Here is a 15717-nt window from a genome sequence, read left to right as displayed (position 1 = left end):
CTGGTTGGAGTCATTATTGTGAGAACTTATAAATGTACATGTGAACAACCACATAAGAATACAAACTCAACCAGCTACAGTGGCACACACCTGTAATCCCAGTAACTCAAGAGGATCAATGAGATGATCCTGAGTTTGAGGCCAGAGTGGGCAACATAACAAGACTGTGTAACAAAAAAAAAACACAATAGAATGAAAACAAAAAACAAAACCTTTTGGCTTAATGCTAGAGACAAGATGCTGGACCCTCAGTGGAACTGCAAAAGGACTCTTCTTGATGCTACCCTGAGAGGCTACGAACCCACAAACTGGGATGTTATATTCAACAATGGCTGTATTGTGCCCTCTCTAACAAGTTGCCTTGAAAAGGATACTGGTAAAACTCTTCTATCTAAAAATAAGGTAGTAGATTTCTGGATAACATGATTTAAGAGAGAGAGGTCTTGATGATTCAAGATTTGGTCATGGACTGGGTTGGCTAACACGGTTAGAAATGTGAAAGTATCTGTATATGGGGCCAAGAAACTAGGAAGCTTGGTCTCTGAATCATCCACGTAGATAACAGAATGAGCGGTTCACTAGGAGCTGACGTGGAAAAGAGGATTGTTGCCACTTGGCAAACGGATGAAGGATAATGGCCAAGAGGAAACTAAGGAGTGACTGATAGAACTTGTAGGAATTAGTAAAGAATTACCCTTTCTGTAAACCAAGGTGAAATGGGATGATTTGGAACAGGCAGTAGAAGGGGAAAGAAGGCTAATGTTCTGCCCCCTACTCTTACAAGCGGGAGAGGGGTATGCAGAATAGAAAGTGCTGTCGCTGCTGAAGGCATGGTTATCAGGTGAGGAGGTAGAAAGTGCTCAGTGAAGGGACAGAGAAGAAAGGGGAGCGGAAAGGTGGGGCACAGAGGACAGCAGTGAAAAGGTGACTTAGAGAGCACACAGCCAAACACTCAAACAAGCAGAGGTGGGATGAAAGGAGAGGCACACACTGGACGGCACAGCAGTTGTCATCTTTTCGATTATGACTCGCGTAAGGATGTTTGTGTGCTGACGCAGCAGTTAAGAAGCACCAACTCTAGATAACATTCACTATTTGTTGTCTCATCAGCAGTGGGTGGCTCTCTGCCCAGGGTTCCAAATTTCATCTTGGTGTTGAGAGGGTTTTTTGGCTTTGTGCCTCATGTAAATTCAACCTAAAGGGAGGGATAGAGGGAGTAAAAAGAATTAAAATGGGAGCTGGGCATGATGGTGCATGCCTGCAATCCCAGCACTTGGGAGGCTGAGGCACAAGTTTGAGGCCTGCCTGGATTACATGGTGAGTTCAAGGCCAGCCTGAACGACATAGCGAGACCCTACTGCAAAAAAAAAAAAAAGTTACGTATGTGCACCAGCTGCCTACAATGAATGTAATCATTATGTACTTCAAACACTATATAGATATAGATATATAGATATCTCCGTCCTAAGAAAGAAAGGTAGTATATTAGGATTACGATGAAAATGCCTTGAACCAGTGGTTCTCAATTCTCAGTTCTGGCTGCACATTACACAGTCTTCACGCAACTCTAGTTGAGTCAGAATTTATGGAGAATTGGCTCAGGTATCAGTTGTTTTTGAAGCTCTCTAGGTGAGACAAAAGTACAGCAACTGAGAACCATTGTTGTCCAGTAACATACCACGTATGAGACATAAACCAGGATAAAGGAAGGACATGAAAGACAACGTGCTATGTAAATTCGTAGAAGGGAGCAATCAAAACGCATTGGGAAAACTTTATGAAAGGCATGCCATGTGAGATGAAAGATTTAAAAAGCTAGAGGAATGAGGGCCAGGGCTTTAGCTGAGCCGCACAGTGCCTGCATGGCAAGTGTGAGGTCTTGAGTTCAGTTCCTGGTACCAAAACAAACAAACAAAAAAAGATTTGTCTCCAAAAGTTAGGGTACTGGGAGAACAATTTTTTATAAATTTATAGATTGGAGGGTAGAGATTAGAAAATGGAGGGCAACGAAAGGTGTGGAGATTAGAAAATACTAGACAAGTGAAACATACTAGTTTCACTGGTATGTGAGGTATTAGCAAAGTGAAAGAAAAACTCCAAAAATGGAGATTGAGCTATAGACAACGGAGGGAGGCACTGAAAGCTTTGATAATTAACCTACTTTGAGGTTCCAGTAGGAAACACTGGCTTGGAAACAATGTGTAAAATGAAAAGGAGCCTGGCGTGGTGGCGCATGCCTGTAATCCCAGCACTAGGGAGGCTGAGGCAGGAAGATTGTTGTGAGTTCGAGACCAGCCTGGGCTACAAAGTGAGCTCAAGGCCAGCCTGAACTGCATAGCGAGACCTTGTCTCTCTCTCACTCACTCTCTCTCTCTCTCTCTCTCTCTCTCTCTCTCTCTCTCTCTCTCACACACACACACACACACACACACAGACACACAAAGTTTAAACTGGGCAGGAAAGGGAAGGAAACAAATTTGTGCTACATCTAGAGTCTACTTTGGGTCGAGCGCGGTTTAAACTGATGAGGGAAGGCAAATGCAAAAAAAAAAAGAATGAAAAGAAAAAACCCAACCTGATTTGGAGATAACTCATAATATTTTGGGCCAGATGCCCCTAGATCTTGGGTGCCTGAGCCAGGGACCCAGCAAAAGCCCAGCCCCATCACACGGCTCCCCGCCACGTCCCGCGTCCCCAGTTGAGGGCAGCACGGGGTGGGGTGCGGGGAGTCCTGCGCATGCGCCCGGTTGGGGTCGGGGTCGGGGTCGGGGTCGGAGTCGGGGTCGAAGGGGGGCGCGGCGCAGGGCCGCCACGTGCAGCGCGTGGGCGGCCGCTCCCCTGCGAAGGCTCAGCGCGAGCGCGCGCGTAAGACTGTCCCTTTGCACCGCGCGTCCCGCCGAGGAGCGAGCGTAGCCCCGGCTGCTCGGCCCGGGCTGGGCAATGGAGTGACCCGCGGCTGCCGCCCGACTCTACGCCGCGGTGAGCACCGGCCCCGCCGGCCCCGCCCGAAGCGCGCCCTCTCCCAGCGCGTCGGTGCGCGGCGGGTGCCCCGGGCCAGGCTCGCCGCGCCCCTGCCGAAGCCCGAGCCCCGCGCGTTCGTCTCCAGCCCTCCGCGGAGCTGAGGTCTCCGGACGGTGGGTTCTGCGCGGAGCGCGCCCTTCCTGTCCGCCGGCGCGGTCGGCTGCCACCCTCAGTCTTCCGGGTTCCATCCTTGGGGAGGAGGGGCGACAGACGTAGCTTTTTGCAGTATGCAGTGGGGACCGGCGATTTTAATTAATCTGGTTAACAGACAGCTGACCTTTCTAGTCTGCTTATTTAGACACCAGTCTCTCTTGCAGTTCAGGCCGGCCTCGCTATATCCCCCAAGTTGACCTCGAACTCACAGAGACTCTCCTGCCTCAGCTTCCCAAGTACTGGGGTTACAGACCTGTGCCACCATGCTCGTCGCACTAGTTTTTTTTTTTTTTTTTTTTTAATAATATCTGAAAACAAGCGGGTATTATATTTGCAGGACAAGTGTTTAGATTTTAAGGGTGAATTTGTATTGTGCTTTTGTTGCTGTATAGCGATTAGCAGGCTTTTGTTTGTTTGTTTATTTTTGAGACAGGGTCTCCCTATGCAGTTCAGGCTGGCCTTGAGCTCCCTTTATACCCAGGCTGGTCTCGAACTCTCAACGATCCTCCTGCCTCCGCCTGCCAAGTGCTGGGATTACAGGCGTGGGCTACCACACCCGGCCAGCGATTAGCAGTTGCGTGACTTTACTATAAGTAAAATAATTATAGAATGTTGTAAGTATTGACACAGGCCAAAAACAATTCAAAGTAGTTGTACTGTTTCAAACCAATAGAAACGTTAGAAGGATCCGTAGTGGATGGAATGCAAACCTTAAATTTTAACCTTTTATGGTGCTTAGTGTTGAGCCAGTAATGACAGACCAGTGTGAAAACATTTAAAAAAAAAAGAAGAAAGAAAACCGTGTGGCAGATTGTTTCATTGGGCTTCATATATGTTTATTATTTTACTCTTGTTTTCCTCATGCACTCTATTTTACAGAGTCTGAATTTGGAGAAGTGAATTTCTTTCTTTCTTTCTTTTTTTTTTTTTTTTGCCTCCTTTACTTTTTTTTCTCATTTGTCCACAGACTGAAACATTAATGAGAGAGCCGTGTGTGGTGGTGCATGTCTGTAATGCCAGTGTTTGGGAGGCTGAGGCAGGAGGATCCCTTCCAGTTCGAGGCCAGCTTGGGCTACAAAGTGAGTTCAAGGCCAGCTTGAAGTACATAGGAGACCCTGTCTCAGAAAGACAAAAAAGAAAAATTAGAAATCATCTATAAATTGAATTTCAGAACATTTGGCATATCTAAAAGATTATAACACTTCTTTTTATGCCCATGTGGATATTTTCTAGTTCAAATTATGTGTCAGCATGAATTAAAAATATGTGATTTAGTATATTCAGGTTACAAAAAATAAAGATGCTGCTCAGTTAATTTCGTACCTCAGTAAATTGGGAGACGCTGAGCATTTTGTTATGTAGGTGTATAATGTTTATTGTAATCTGGCATGAATTGAGGAGGGTACTGCAAAAGTAAATGATTTATATCATCTTACACATTGCAGAAAGTGTGGTTAAAATTTTGCTACACCAAACTCCATGGCAATCAGAAGTCTGTAATAAAATTTTTTTTTAAGTCTGCTTAGTGGACCAAAGTGCTTTGCCAACAACCGTAATTTTTTTTGTTGTTGTTATTAGTGTACTATTTAAAACACATCCACATAGCTTGGAGCGGTGGCATGTGCCTGTAATCTCAGCACTTGGGAGGCTGAGGCAAGAGGATCACCACCAATTCCAGACCTCGAGTTCACTGCCATCCTGGACTACATAGCAAGACCCTGTCTCAAACTAACCAACCAACTAACCCACATCCACAGAAATTCACCAGCTAACTTATGGTGTGTTCTGCATGGCTTGTATCTACCTGTCTTAACTCCCTCTCCACTGGCTGATTGTGTTATGTGTGTTAAGGTTCTCTATCTGACTAGCAAGCACGAAAGCTGAAATTAGAATCTATCTTTTCTGTTAAGGGTAGGCATGTAATAGTTCCTTACTGAATTTAAACTTCTTACCTTAGTACTTAGACTCTGGAGCCAAAACTACCTGAATAAGAATTGTAGCTTGGTTTCTTTAGCTATGTAAACACAATAAATGTGTCTCAGACTCTCCATATGAAATGTCATAGGCTTTCCAGGGACTTAAGGATTAAGTAAGAACATGCCCAACAGAATAAGTAGGTGTTAACTATTATGATTAACATTACTGATAGCGTTGTTCTTTTCCTAATTAGTATTCTTTCTTTTCCTCTTTCCCGGTAGTTTCTTCTGCTCCTCCTTCCTGTAACTTTTCAAGTAAGTTCCTGTAGTCAAAAATCGGTTAAAATATTTCACATCACTCAAAATTTAAGTTTCTCTCCTTTGTCTTTAGCCATCTACTTCCCTTTTCAGAGGCAAGCAGCTGCACTCAATTTAAACATTTTTCTTTTTTGTGATATTGGGGATTGAACCCAGAGCCTTTGCACTGCACTACATCCCTATCCCTTTTTTAAAGTTTTAAATTTTGAGACAGGGTCTTGCTAAGTCGCTGAGTTGCCACGTTGGGCTTAAATTTAGCTGTCTTCCCGTGCTAGCTTCCCAGAGTGCTGGGAGTGAAGGTAAGTACACCGTGCCCTGCCAACATGTTCTGTGAGGCCCTTCAGATTTTCTCCCCCACATCCATCCCCTGTTGCCAGGACCAACCACGTCATTACCTATTGCTTGTGTTAGTATATTGATCGAGCAGTTCCTGTTTGTCTAGGTCATGAGGATGTTTATACCAGACAAGATCCCTGTTTTTCTGGAGCTTACGTGATAGTACAGAAGACAGTTTCTAAATAAGTAAGCAAATAAGAATTTCAGAGAGTAAGAGCACTGTGCAGAAAATAAAAGTAATATTACAGAGAATAGGACGGAGGGGTAGGACGCTGACAGGTGCCATCAACAGATGAATAGGTGAAGATATGGCATTTTATACAATGGAATACTACTCTTGCCATAAAGAAGGATAAACTTGAGACATTTCTAGGTAAATGGATGCAGCTTGAGACCATACTCTTAAGTGAAATAAATTAGATACACCTGTGTAAATATCACATTGTTTCTGTAGTCTGAGAAACCAAAAGGGTAAATAAGGACCAACATGTATAATAGATGTTGGAAAATAGGGAGAAAAGGTTCATATGGGAAGGGGAACAAGAGGGGGAAAGGGAAAGGAAGGAAAGGAAAAAAATAAAAGGGAAAAAGTGGAAACAAAGCTTTTGTAAATACGGAGGGGAAGTGGGCTTGAAAGGAGGGGAAGAGATTGGGGACAAAGAAGACTCACGGTACATCATGTAGAGGTACAATTTCCCTATGATGAATGTGGTCATTATATATATCTAAAATGTAACAGTAAAACTAATTCAACAAATACTTGCTTAAATGTGGAGTCTAAAAAATTGTTAATCTCAGTTGGGTGAGATGGTAACCACCGGAATTGTAACACTTGAGAGGCTAAGACAGGAGGGTCCCAAGTTTGAACTCAATGCTGGGCAACTTAGCGCCTTAGGGAGACCCTGTCTCAAAGAAAAAGTTGGTCTTAGAGAAGTTGAGCAGGATGGTGGTGACTATCCAGAGCTGGCTGGGCTCCTGATCCCCTGGGTGAGTAGACAGCAAAGGGTAAGAGACAATGGACAAAAGTGGTAGGGGGGTCCAGGAAGATCGGAGCTCTTGTGGCTAAGACAAAGACTTCTCCACTCTGCCCACTGTTTATTTGGGGGCGGGGCCTGCAGTGCACGAATGGCTGAGGTAAAAAGGTGTGAAAGTGAGCAAGACCTTGTGAAGAGTGGAGCAGGCTTCCAAACAGCTAATCTTTGCTTGATGAGAGAACTGTCCTTAACAAGAGCTTGGCAGTATTACCCTGAACACTTTGAGGGAGAGGCAGTGCTCACAGCTGCGGTGTTACCTTGCCTTCAGGGAGGTCACCGTGTCACAGGCCACTACAGGTCGCTGCTGTGACTGCTGGCATGGAGAGTTCTGTTTTTGCGTGCCAGCGGCTGGCTCCACAGGCAAGTAACTTGGCCTGGGGCAGACTCATAAGTTAATGTAGAAAGCCAGCTGATTAATTCCAAAGCCTGCTGGGGGCCCCCTCAGCGTGGTCTCCCGGTTCCCAGAGGCCTGTGAGGGTGGTGTGGGTGTGAAGATTGAGGAAGTTTGATCAGTCGCAACTTGCAGTTTGATAGAAGCAGGAAGTTCTGGTATACTACTGTATAGTAGATGTCTATAGCATTAGGTAGTGTACATTTTTAAAGCCAGAAGAAAGGATTTTGAAAATTTTCATGTAAGAAAATGTTTGAGGAGCTATATTTAATCTGATTTAAAAACTGCAGTGTATGTGTATTAAGATATCCATACAATTTTTATGCATCAAAAATTATGGAAGATAGGGCACCGGGGAAATACAGCTCAGCGGCACAGCTCCTGCCTGGCAAATGTGAGGTTCTGAGTTTGATTCCCAGTTCTCTCCCAAAAAATTATGAAAGAATTAAGGTACACTAAGTTTTGTACCGACACATAATAGTCCTTAGGTAAATGGTAGTATATATGTGTGCGGGAGCATTGGCTTCATTCTCGTAGCAAAGACTTGTAATGGAATTCTGAATATCATTTTACTGTTGAATGTTTTTCTTTTTGAATATTCAGTTAACTTCTTTGGTGGTTGATGTTGACAGTTAAATTCACTGTTTATTTCCTCTTAAAGTGAAAATACTCAGATTCTAGAACAGTTTGACAAGTAGTAGGTAACAAAAAGAACACCTGTTAGAAGTGACATCAGTGGATAAAAAGCTTTTGTGCATTTACTTTATAAAATGACTTGTTGGTTTATCTTTCCAAAAATGTTACAAACAGAAGCAATACAAAAATGGCCTCAAATTTTGCAAGATGAATCTTTCAAACCCCGAATTTGCTGAACATGGAGGTAATGTCTTACCTGTTGAGAGACTGCTTTGGGGAAATTAAGCAGCCAGGACCCTTAACAGTGAATACTGCACTTCCCCAGACTCCAGGGGTTTGCAGCTCGCTGCTGAGTCCATAAAAGTTTGGCATTTTTCACAGGAGTTTTATTCTAGACTGCTATTATTGTCTGGTATAGGTAGTGTGTCCTTACTTTAAATGAGAAGTAGTTGATCTACTAGGGGAAAATTGGACGAGTAATACACAGGTTGAATGTCTCCTATCCAGAATGCTTGGGATCAGAGTGTTACAGAGTTCAGTGTTCCTGACTTGGGATTGTTTGTATAGACTACCAGCAGAGCACCTCCAGTCCCCAAACCTGTAAACCACGTATTTTTGAGCACCCATTGAGCCCATTGGATTTCAGAGCACTTTGGATTTCCAGTGTTTGTGTAGGGTGCTCAGCCTGTACACCAATTTTTATAGACGCAGTTTCCTTTATTATTTCGGTGTTTTGTTTTGTTTTGAGACAGGGTTTCACGATGCAGTTCAGGCTGGCCTCAAACTCGCAGCAATCCTCCTCTCCTGCCTCAGCTTCTGAGTGCTGGGATTACAGGCAGGTGCCTCCCCTCCCTGGCCTTTTTTTATTACTTTGAGTAGGGCTTAAGTTTATATAGTACCTTGGTTTCCTGCGTATAAAGTTAGGGCAGTATTTTCACTGCAAATGTGGAATAAAGATAAAATATGCATTTTATTCTTTGGTAGGTAAGTTTTTTATATTTCTGCTGATATTTATGTATAAAAATGGTACAGCTGACCTACTGTTAGATTTTGTGTTTTGAATTATTTTTCTAGCACTAGTGTTAATACAGTCTATGTTTGTTTCATTAAAAGGATTAAATTAAAAAGTTTTTAAAATAAAAATTATGGTCCCAAAGCATTATAAAACTAGTTGAGGTCTGAATATCAGAAATGGGTAACTTTTGATACTGTTTTATTGGGAAAATAAGCTGACCATGCTCACCTTTTTAATAATATTTGAAAGATTGTTTGGAGGAAATGAAAACAAATATTCAAGGAGCTTTAAAAAAGGAAAGCTTGTTTTCAGGCTTTTTAGCTGTGGAGGTTGTAGAGAAGTTCAATATGTAAAACGGATGAAAGATGTTCAGGGCTGGGGATTTAGCTCAGCGGCACAGCGCCTGCCTGGCAAGTGCAAGATCGTGAGTTTGATTCCTAGTACCGGAAGAAAAACAAAACAAAACAAAAAACAAAAAAACCAAAGTAGCTTTAATATAAGAACACGTGACCTAACTAAGTAAACATCATTAACTGAAAGTAAATTTAAAAGACAAAATAACACGATACTGCTTTCTTCTTGGGGCTGGGGATTTAGCTCAGTGGCACAGCACCTGCCTGGCAAGCGTGAGGTTGTGAGTTCGATTCCCAGTACCGGAAAAACAAACAAACAAACAAAAAGATGTTCAGTTACCAGGACCTGTGCCACTGGATCGCGATGTTCTGAAAATGATGGAATATATGGAGATGAGTTTGGAAACTGCTTCTTGGGTAACTCAGGCTGGCCTGGAGCGCTGTCACAGCTTCCCAGGTGTGGAAGATTATAAATGTGTGCTTGGCTTTGATACTCGGTTTTTATAGTTGAAATATGAATATAAAGATCAGTTAGTATTTCCTTTTCCGCATTTCCCCGGTGATTGAACACAGCTTCCACATGCTAGGTACACACTCTACTACTGAGTTACTACATCTCTGCCCATAGTGAGCTGACTTTGTGATAGGTTAGTAAATCTAAAGTAACATGAGATGGATTGCCAAGGTCGGTCTTTCTGCAATGCAGACCTCTTCAGACCTGTCTTCCATTCTCTGTTGAGCATCTCGATATGCTTACTCTACTCTACTTAGCTCCTAGAATCAATATGTCCAGAATTGAATTTCCTTTCTTATGTAAAGGAGCTACCAACTGCTAACAGAGCTCATGAAATAAATTCCTCATTTCTACTTTTGCCCTCCTCCTGCCATAGAAGTATTTAAACTCTCTGCCAAAATTTTTCAGAAGTTTCAAGAGCTCTTGTGAACCTGGGTATGGGAGGAGTTAAAATCAGTTACTACCTTTGTGAATGAAGCATAGAAATGACCAGTTTCTTGGCATTCCAGTGGTGGTTAAACTAGACTGTAAAATAAGTTAAAGGAGAACTGGTGGTGAAAGCAAAGGACTCATGCAACTAGAAGTACTGGTGAGGTCAGAGAATGAAAGTAGGAATAAAGGAAAAGAACAGAAGTAGGAATATCACCAAGGCAGAGCTGTGGTTGATGTGGTTAGTGTTGCATTTCCTGGAGTGAGGATGGGGTAGTGCAGAGAGGAGAAAATTGATCCAGACTTTGATGAGGGAGTGGGAGGTAGAGAAACAATAGTGGAAACAGAGACAGTGATACCGCTTTGTGTCACATGCTGAAAGGAACCAGATGCACGTGAGAATACAAGCTGAGTCATTTTATCAAAGTTTTCTTTTTGAAAAGGAATGGAAAAGTCTTATCCCTGTGGCATACAGTGTGCCACTTGGCACCTGTTCTAACCATGAAGCAACAGAATCATGGCAACCGAACACTATTTTTCTGGTTAATACTCTTCATGAGACCCTGTTCCTTCAGGCAGAATCACTTGCTTAATACTTGGAGAAAGAAATGAGTTGAGACTTGGCATTTCTTCAGGGAAGTTGGTTTTTCTGCTCAGGCAGATACCTTGATTTTTTTAGCCTCTGATTGAATTTATGGTGATTTGACCCTAACATTCAAGGAGTTGAGGTGTCTTACAGTGACGGTGGAGGTGTTTCTGCTAGAGGAGTCAAGTCAGTGTTTGACTGTTTTCCTTGGCTCTGTTCATCCTGAGGTCAGTTATAACAATTGAATAGATTGTAATTTACATAATTTTTAAATGAATCTAGTATAATAAAAAGGTATTATAGTCTTTTCTGGGAAAAATGTTTACATTTATCAGAAGAAATTTGCATTATAAGGTAATTTTAGGCCAGGCGTGGTGGCGCACGCCTGTAATCCCAGCACTAGGGAGGCTGAGCAGGAGGATCATTGCGAGTTTGAGATCAGCCTGGGCTACAAAGTGAGCTCAAGGCCAGCCTGAGCTGCATAGCCAGACCCTGTCTCAAAAAAGAGAAAAAAACCAAAAAGGTAATTTTATAAGGGAGCCCATGGACATGACCCCCAAAGATAACATTTCATTACAGTCCCATGGTATCACAGAGTATTAATTATAACTAATAAGGAAATCTAAGTAATTTTGTTAAGAAATGTGAAAAGTATTTCTGTACTATTCTGAAACTGATATTTTTTGTCTTCAAAAAAGGGTTAAACATGTTAGGTTGTTTTCTTAAAACTCATGAAATATAAACATTTTAGAGAAAATTAAAGATAAAAAATAAAAAAGGATTTTTTTTATTTTTCTCCGGTACCGGGAACCAAACTCAGTCCCTTGCACTTGCCAGGCAGGCGCTTTGCCGCTGAGCTAAATCCCCAGCCCAAAAGGATTTTTTTTAGAGGAGACAGGATACTAGCTTCTGCAGTTGCGTCCAACACAACGTGCTTCCCGGATCGGCTGTGCCGTTGCAGATCATTTGCTGAAAGGTTATGACATGGCGCTAAAACTGCTGGAAGAATTTAGACAAACTCAGCAAGTGAGAACTTTATTTTAACATTTTCTAACTTTACGGTCTGTAAAGGGATTTCTAAATTCCCTCACCCCCAAATTTGAATTAATCTTTGAAACCTATGGAAAAACTTGAGGCTTTTTGTGAAATAATGGAAAAAGTTAAAACATAGAATTCTTAATACAAAATGAATAATATAAGAATTTGTATGGTATAATTTCAGCAATATTCAAATAGGTAAAGAGGGAAAATATGTAAAAATAAAAATAGTTTTGGGGTTGTAGAACTGTGTGTCTGATGTATGTGTGTTACTTTGTGTAGCTAAAGATGTACCCCAGTACTGGAGTGCTTGTTTGGCATGCAAAGGATACAGTACTAGGTTTGATCCCCAGCACTACCAAAACAAAATAATATGTGTATGTATAACTTCATGTTTTATGTAAATACATTTTAATGTATTTATATGCAAAGTAGAAAAATGTGAGCGCATATACTTGTGTGTCATCAGAGAAATTAAATGTTAACATTTTACATAATTGATCCAGATTTTATTAAAAACAATAAAGTGTTGCAGAGATGGCTGAAGTCCTCCCATGTGCCTCTCCAGAGATAACCACTGCTGTGAAATAGGTATAGATCAGATATGGTATGTGTGCTGTAGCCAGCTCTTTGTTATCATTAACAGCTCTAAAAGTTTCACTGTCACTCGTGTAGATCATATGTTTACATTATGCATAAATCAATAAAACACCGATTTTAAATGTATAGTATTTAAAAATTTACATGAATAAGCTGGGCACATGGCACAGCCAGTAATCCCAGTACTCCAGAGTCTAAATGCAGCACTGCTGTGAGTTAGAGGGCAGCCTGAGCTACATAGGAAGATCCTGTCTCCAAAAACCAAAACAAACAAACATGCCGCAAATCATGAGTAATAGGTTTTTTTCATTCAATGTGTTTTGAAACATGTCCATGTTAATACATGTTGACTGATTTATCCATTTTAAATTACTGTTTGGTGTTATATAAATAAACAACAGTTCATTCTACTCTGTCTCTGTTAAAAATAGTACTATGGTAAATATTCTTTTCTGCAGTTTCATTGGCTGGATTTATGAGTTTATCTTCAGTGTAAATTTAACACTGGAATTGTAGAGGTCTGTGCTTATCTTCAGCTTTGCTACGTACCTCTTGTGTCATCACTCTGGGAAGCAGCTTTACTAATTTAATGCTCACTTAGCAGGGTCTTAACGTTTTTCTCTGTATCTTTGCTGACATGGTGTCAGCTTTATTAGTTTTTACCAATCTTGAAGAAATGAAATTATTTAAGTCATTTTTCTCTTAATCAGTGTTTGTTTGATAATTAGATTAAATTAATTAGATTATTAATTGGTCCGTAGTTTTCTTTTGATGTCTAAGTCTGGTTTTGGTATTAAGGTGTACTGGCCCCATTGGGAAAGTTGTGAAGTGAAACCTCTTGTTCTGAGACTTTGGGAAGCATCTGTAAACATTTGGTAGAATTTACCTGTGGTAACATCTGGTCCTGGCCTTTTGGGGAAGTTTATCAATTACTCATTGATTCTTCACTTGCAATAGGTCTATTCAGATTTTTTATTTCTACTTGAATCAATTTTGGTAGTTTGTGTCTTTCTAGGAATTCATTTTATCTACATTATATAATTTGCTGTCAATTTCCTTTTTTTTTTTTTTTTTTTTTTTTTCTATTTTCTTTTTGAGACAGGGTTTTACTGTGCAGTTCGGGCTGACCTTGAACTTACTTTGTAGCCCAGGCTGGCCTCAAACTTGGAGCGATCCTCTTGCCTCCGTCTCCCAAGTAGGGGGATTACAGGGGTGCACCGCCATCTGTGGCAAATAGTTTTCACAATACTCTCTTTTAATCCTTTTTTTTGGAGAAAAAGTTTTGCTATGTAGTTCAGGCTGTTTAAACGGTGTAGCCCAGGATGGCCTTGAATTTGCTGGGATTACAGATGTGCACTACCATGCCTGGCAATAGGTTTTCTAGGAATTTTATATTCTCCTTTTTTTCCTCAACAATTTATGCCATTTTCAGAGCTTTAGAACTTTCTCAGTCTTTAGATGTGTTTTATTAGATATTTTCTCCCATACAACTTTGTCCTCCTCTGGTTGTCCTCCTCCTTTGTCCTCCTCCAGACTGGTTTTGTGCTTTTCCTGAAAATGTGCATTTCTTTATTTACTTTGTTTAGTTAAAACATGTCCTTTAGTAACTGTCTAGGAAAGGTTATAGGACAGTAAATTTTCAACTCCTTATGTATCTGAAACTATCTTTATCTTATCCTTGTACTTGTTTTTTCTTTTTGGGGGGTTTTTTGGTACCGGGAATCAAACTCAGGAGTTGCGCTTGCCAGACAGGTGCTTGTGCTGCTGAGCTAGGTCCCCGGCCATTGCACTTGTTTTTATAGAATTCTAAGTAGACAAATAATTTTCCCATAGAATATTGAAGATATCTGTTGTTGCCAATAAGGAGTTCAATACCTGGTTGTTATTCTTTTAAATGATCTGTGTGTGTGTGTGTGTGTGTGTGTGTGTGTGTGTGTGTTCCAAAAGAATCTTTAACTTTCGTGTTCTGAAATTTTATCAGGATATGTTGATCTTTTTTTAAATTTATTTTAAAAAATAAAAGAAGGAAAACATATTAACAAACACATCCATTTACAAAATAGCATAAGAACAATACAAACAAAAGAGTTACAGACAAAGTTGTAGGAAATTAGCAATGGTTGTTGTATTACTTATTGATATCTTCAAAGTGGTTTCTCAGGAAAACAGAGACATACAAGATTGATCAAACAAGTAATCATTAACTGTTCCTTTCTGTAGAGCAATAGAAGACAGTAGTACAACTGTGTTAGCTATCCTGTATATACATACTTACATAATTTGGATGTGTTAATCTTAAGGATGTCATTCATTGCTCTAGTGGTCCTTGTAAGCCAGAACATATTTTTGAGCTCTCAGGTGGTATCCTGGTATGTTTCTTTGATCATTTCTTCTGTACTTTACTTCTGTTTGGAACACTTACTGGTTTGATAGTACCATCCTAGATTGCCTTTTCCCCGTCCTTTAACTTTTGTCAGTCTTTCTGTCTTTTTATTCTACTTTGAGTACGTTTACTGGGTTTCCTTCTTGTTTTTAAGATTTAAGTGCAGAGTACTGGGATTGTAGGCATGCACCACTATGCCCTGCTGAAGGTCATTTTTTGCATGTTAATATTTTATTGTCCCAGCATCATTTCAGGACACCTTAATTAAAAATCAGTTGAGGGCTGGGGATTTAGCTCAGCAGCACATCACCTGCCTGGAAAGCGTGAGGTCGTGAGTTCAATTTCTGGTACCGGAAAAAAATAAAAAAAATTTAAAAATCAGTTGACTAGAATATAAGAATTTATTTCTGGATCTTATATTCTTCCACTGATCTCTGAGTTGTTCTTTATGTCAATGCTATTTATTATCGTACCTTTATAATAAGTTTGAAATTTGAAATGTTTGTCCTGTTAACATTTTCTTTTCTGAGATTGTTTTGGCATTTCTAAGTCCTTTGCATTTCCATATGAATTTCAGGATCAGCTTGTCAATTTCTGTGAAAAAGTTTGTGGAGACTGGTAGAAATTGCATTTGAGGAGAATTTATATATGACTTTTGGGGGGACTGTCATTTTACCAAAGTGAAATGAATTGTCTCTATTTAGGTCCTTAGTTTTCTTGATGTATTCTTTAGTTTTGAGTATATAGGTTTTATTGCTTATCTTTATCCGTAAATATTTTGTTCTTTTTGATGCTATTGTGAATGAAATCTTTTAGTCTCATTTTGGGTTCATTAAATATAATTAATTTTCTTTCTCTTTTTTTTTTTTTTTTTTTTTTTTTTTTTTTTGTCTTTTTGAGACAGGGTCTCGCTATGCAGTTCAGGCTGGCCTTGCGCTCACTTTGTAGCCCAGGCTGGTCTCAAACTCGCAACGATCCTCCTGCCTCAGCCTCC

The 15717-nt window shown here is 40.5% G+C and overlaps 1 protein-coding gene across 1 annotated transcript in view; it reads left to right on the top strand.

Moving 5' to 3' along the window:
• Positions 1-237: 237 nt before the first annotated feature.
• The window catches only part of Naa16 (N(alpha)-acetyltransferase 16, NatA auxiliary subunit), a 50565-nt gene continuing 35085 nt past the window's right edge, over positions 238-15717 (top strand). The window contains 2 exon segments of the mRNA XM_013506953.1: positions 238-376; positions 2704-2979. Of these exon segments, the coding sequence (XP_013362407.1) occupies positions 238-376; positions 2704-2979 (415 nt within the window).

This window comes from Chinchilla lanigera, unplaced genomic scaffold (genome assembly GCF_000276665.1).
Source record: "Chinchilla lanigera isolate Chin_1 unplaced genomic scaffold, ChiLan1.0 scaffold00117, whole genome shotgun sequence".
NCBI lineage: Eukaryota > Metazoa > Chordata > Mammalia > Rodentia > Chinchillidae > Chinchilla > Chinchilla lanigera.
Note: the sequence above shows the minus strand (reverse complement) of the source record. Positions and strands in the feature narration are given on the sequence as shown.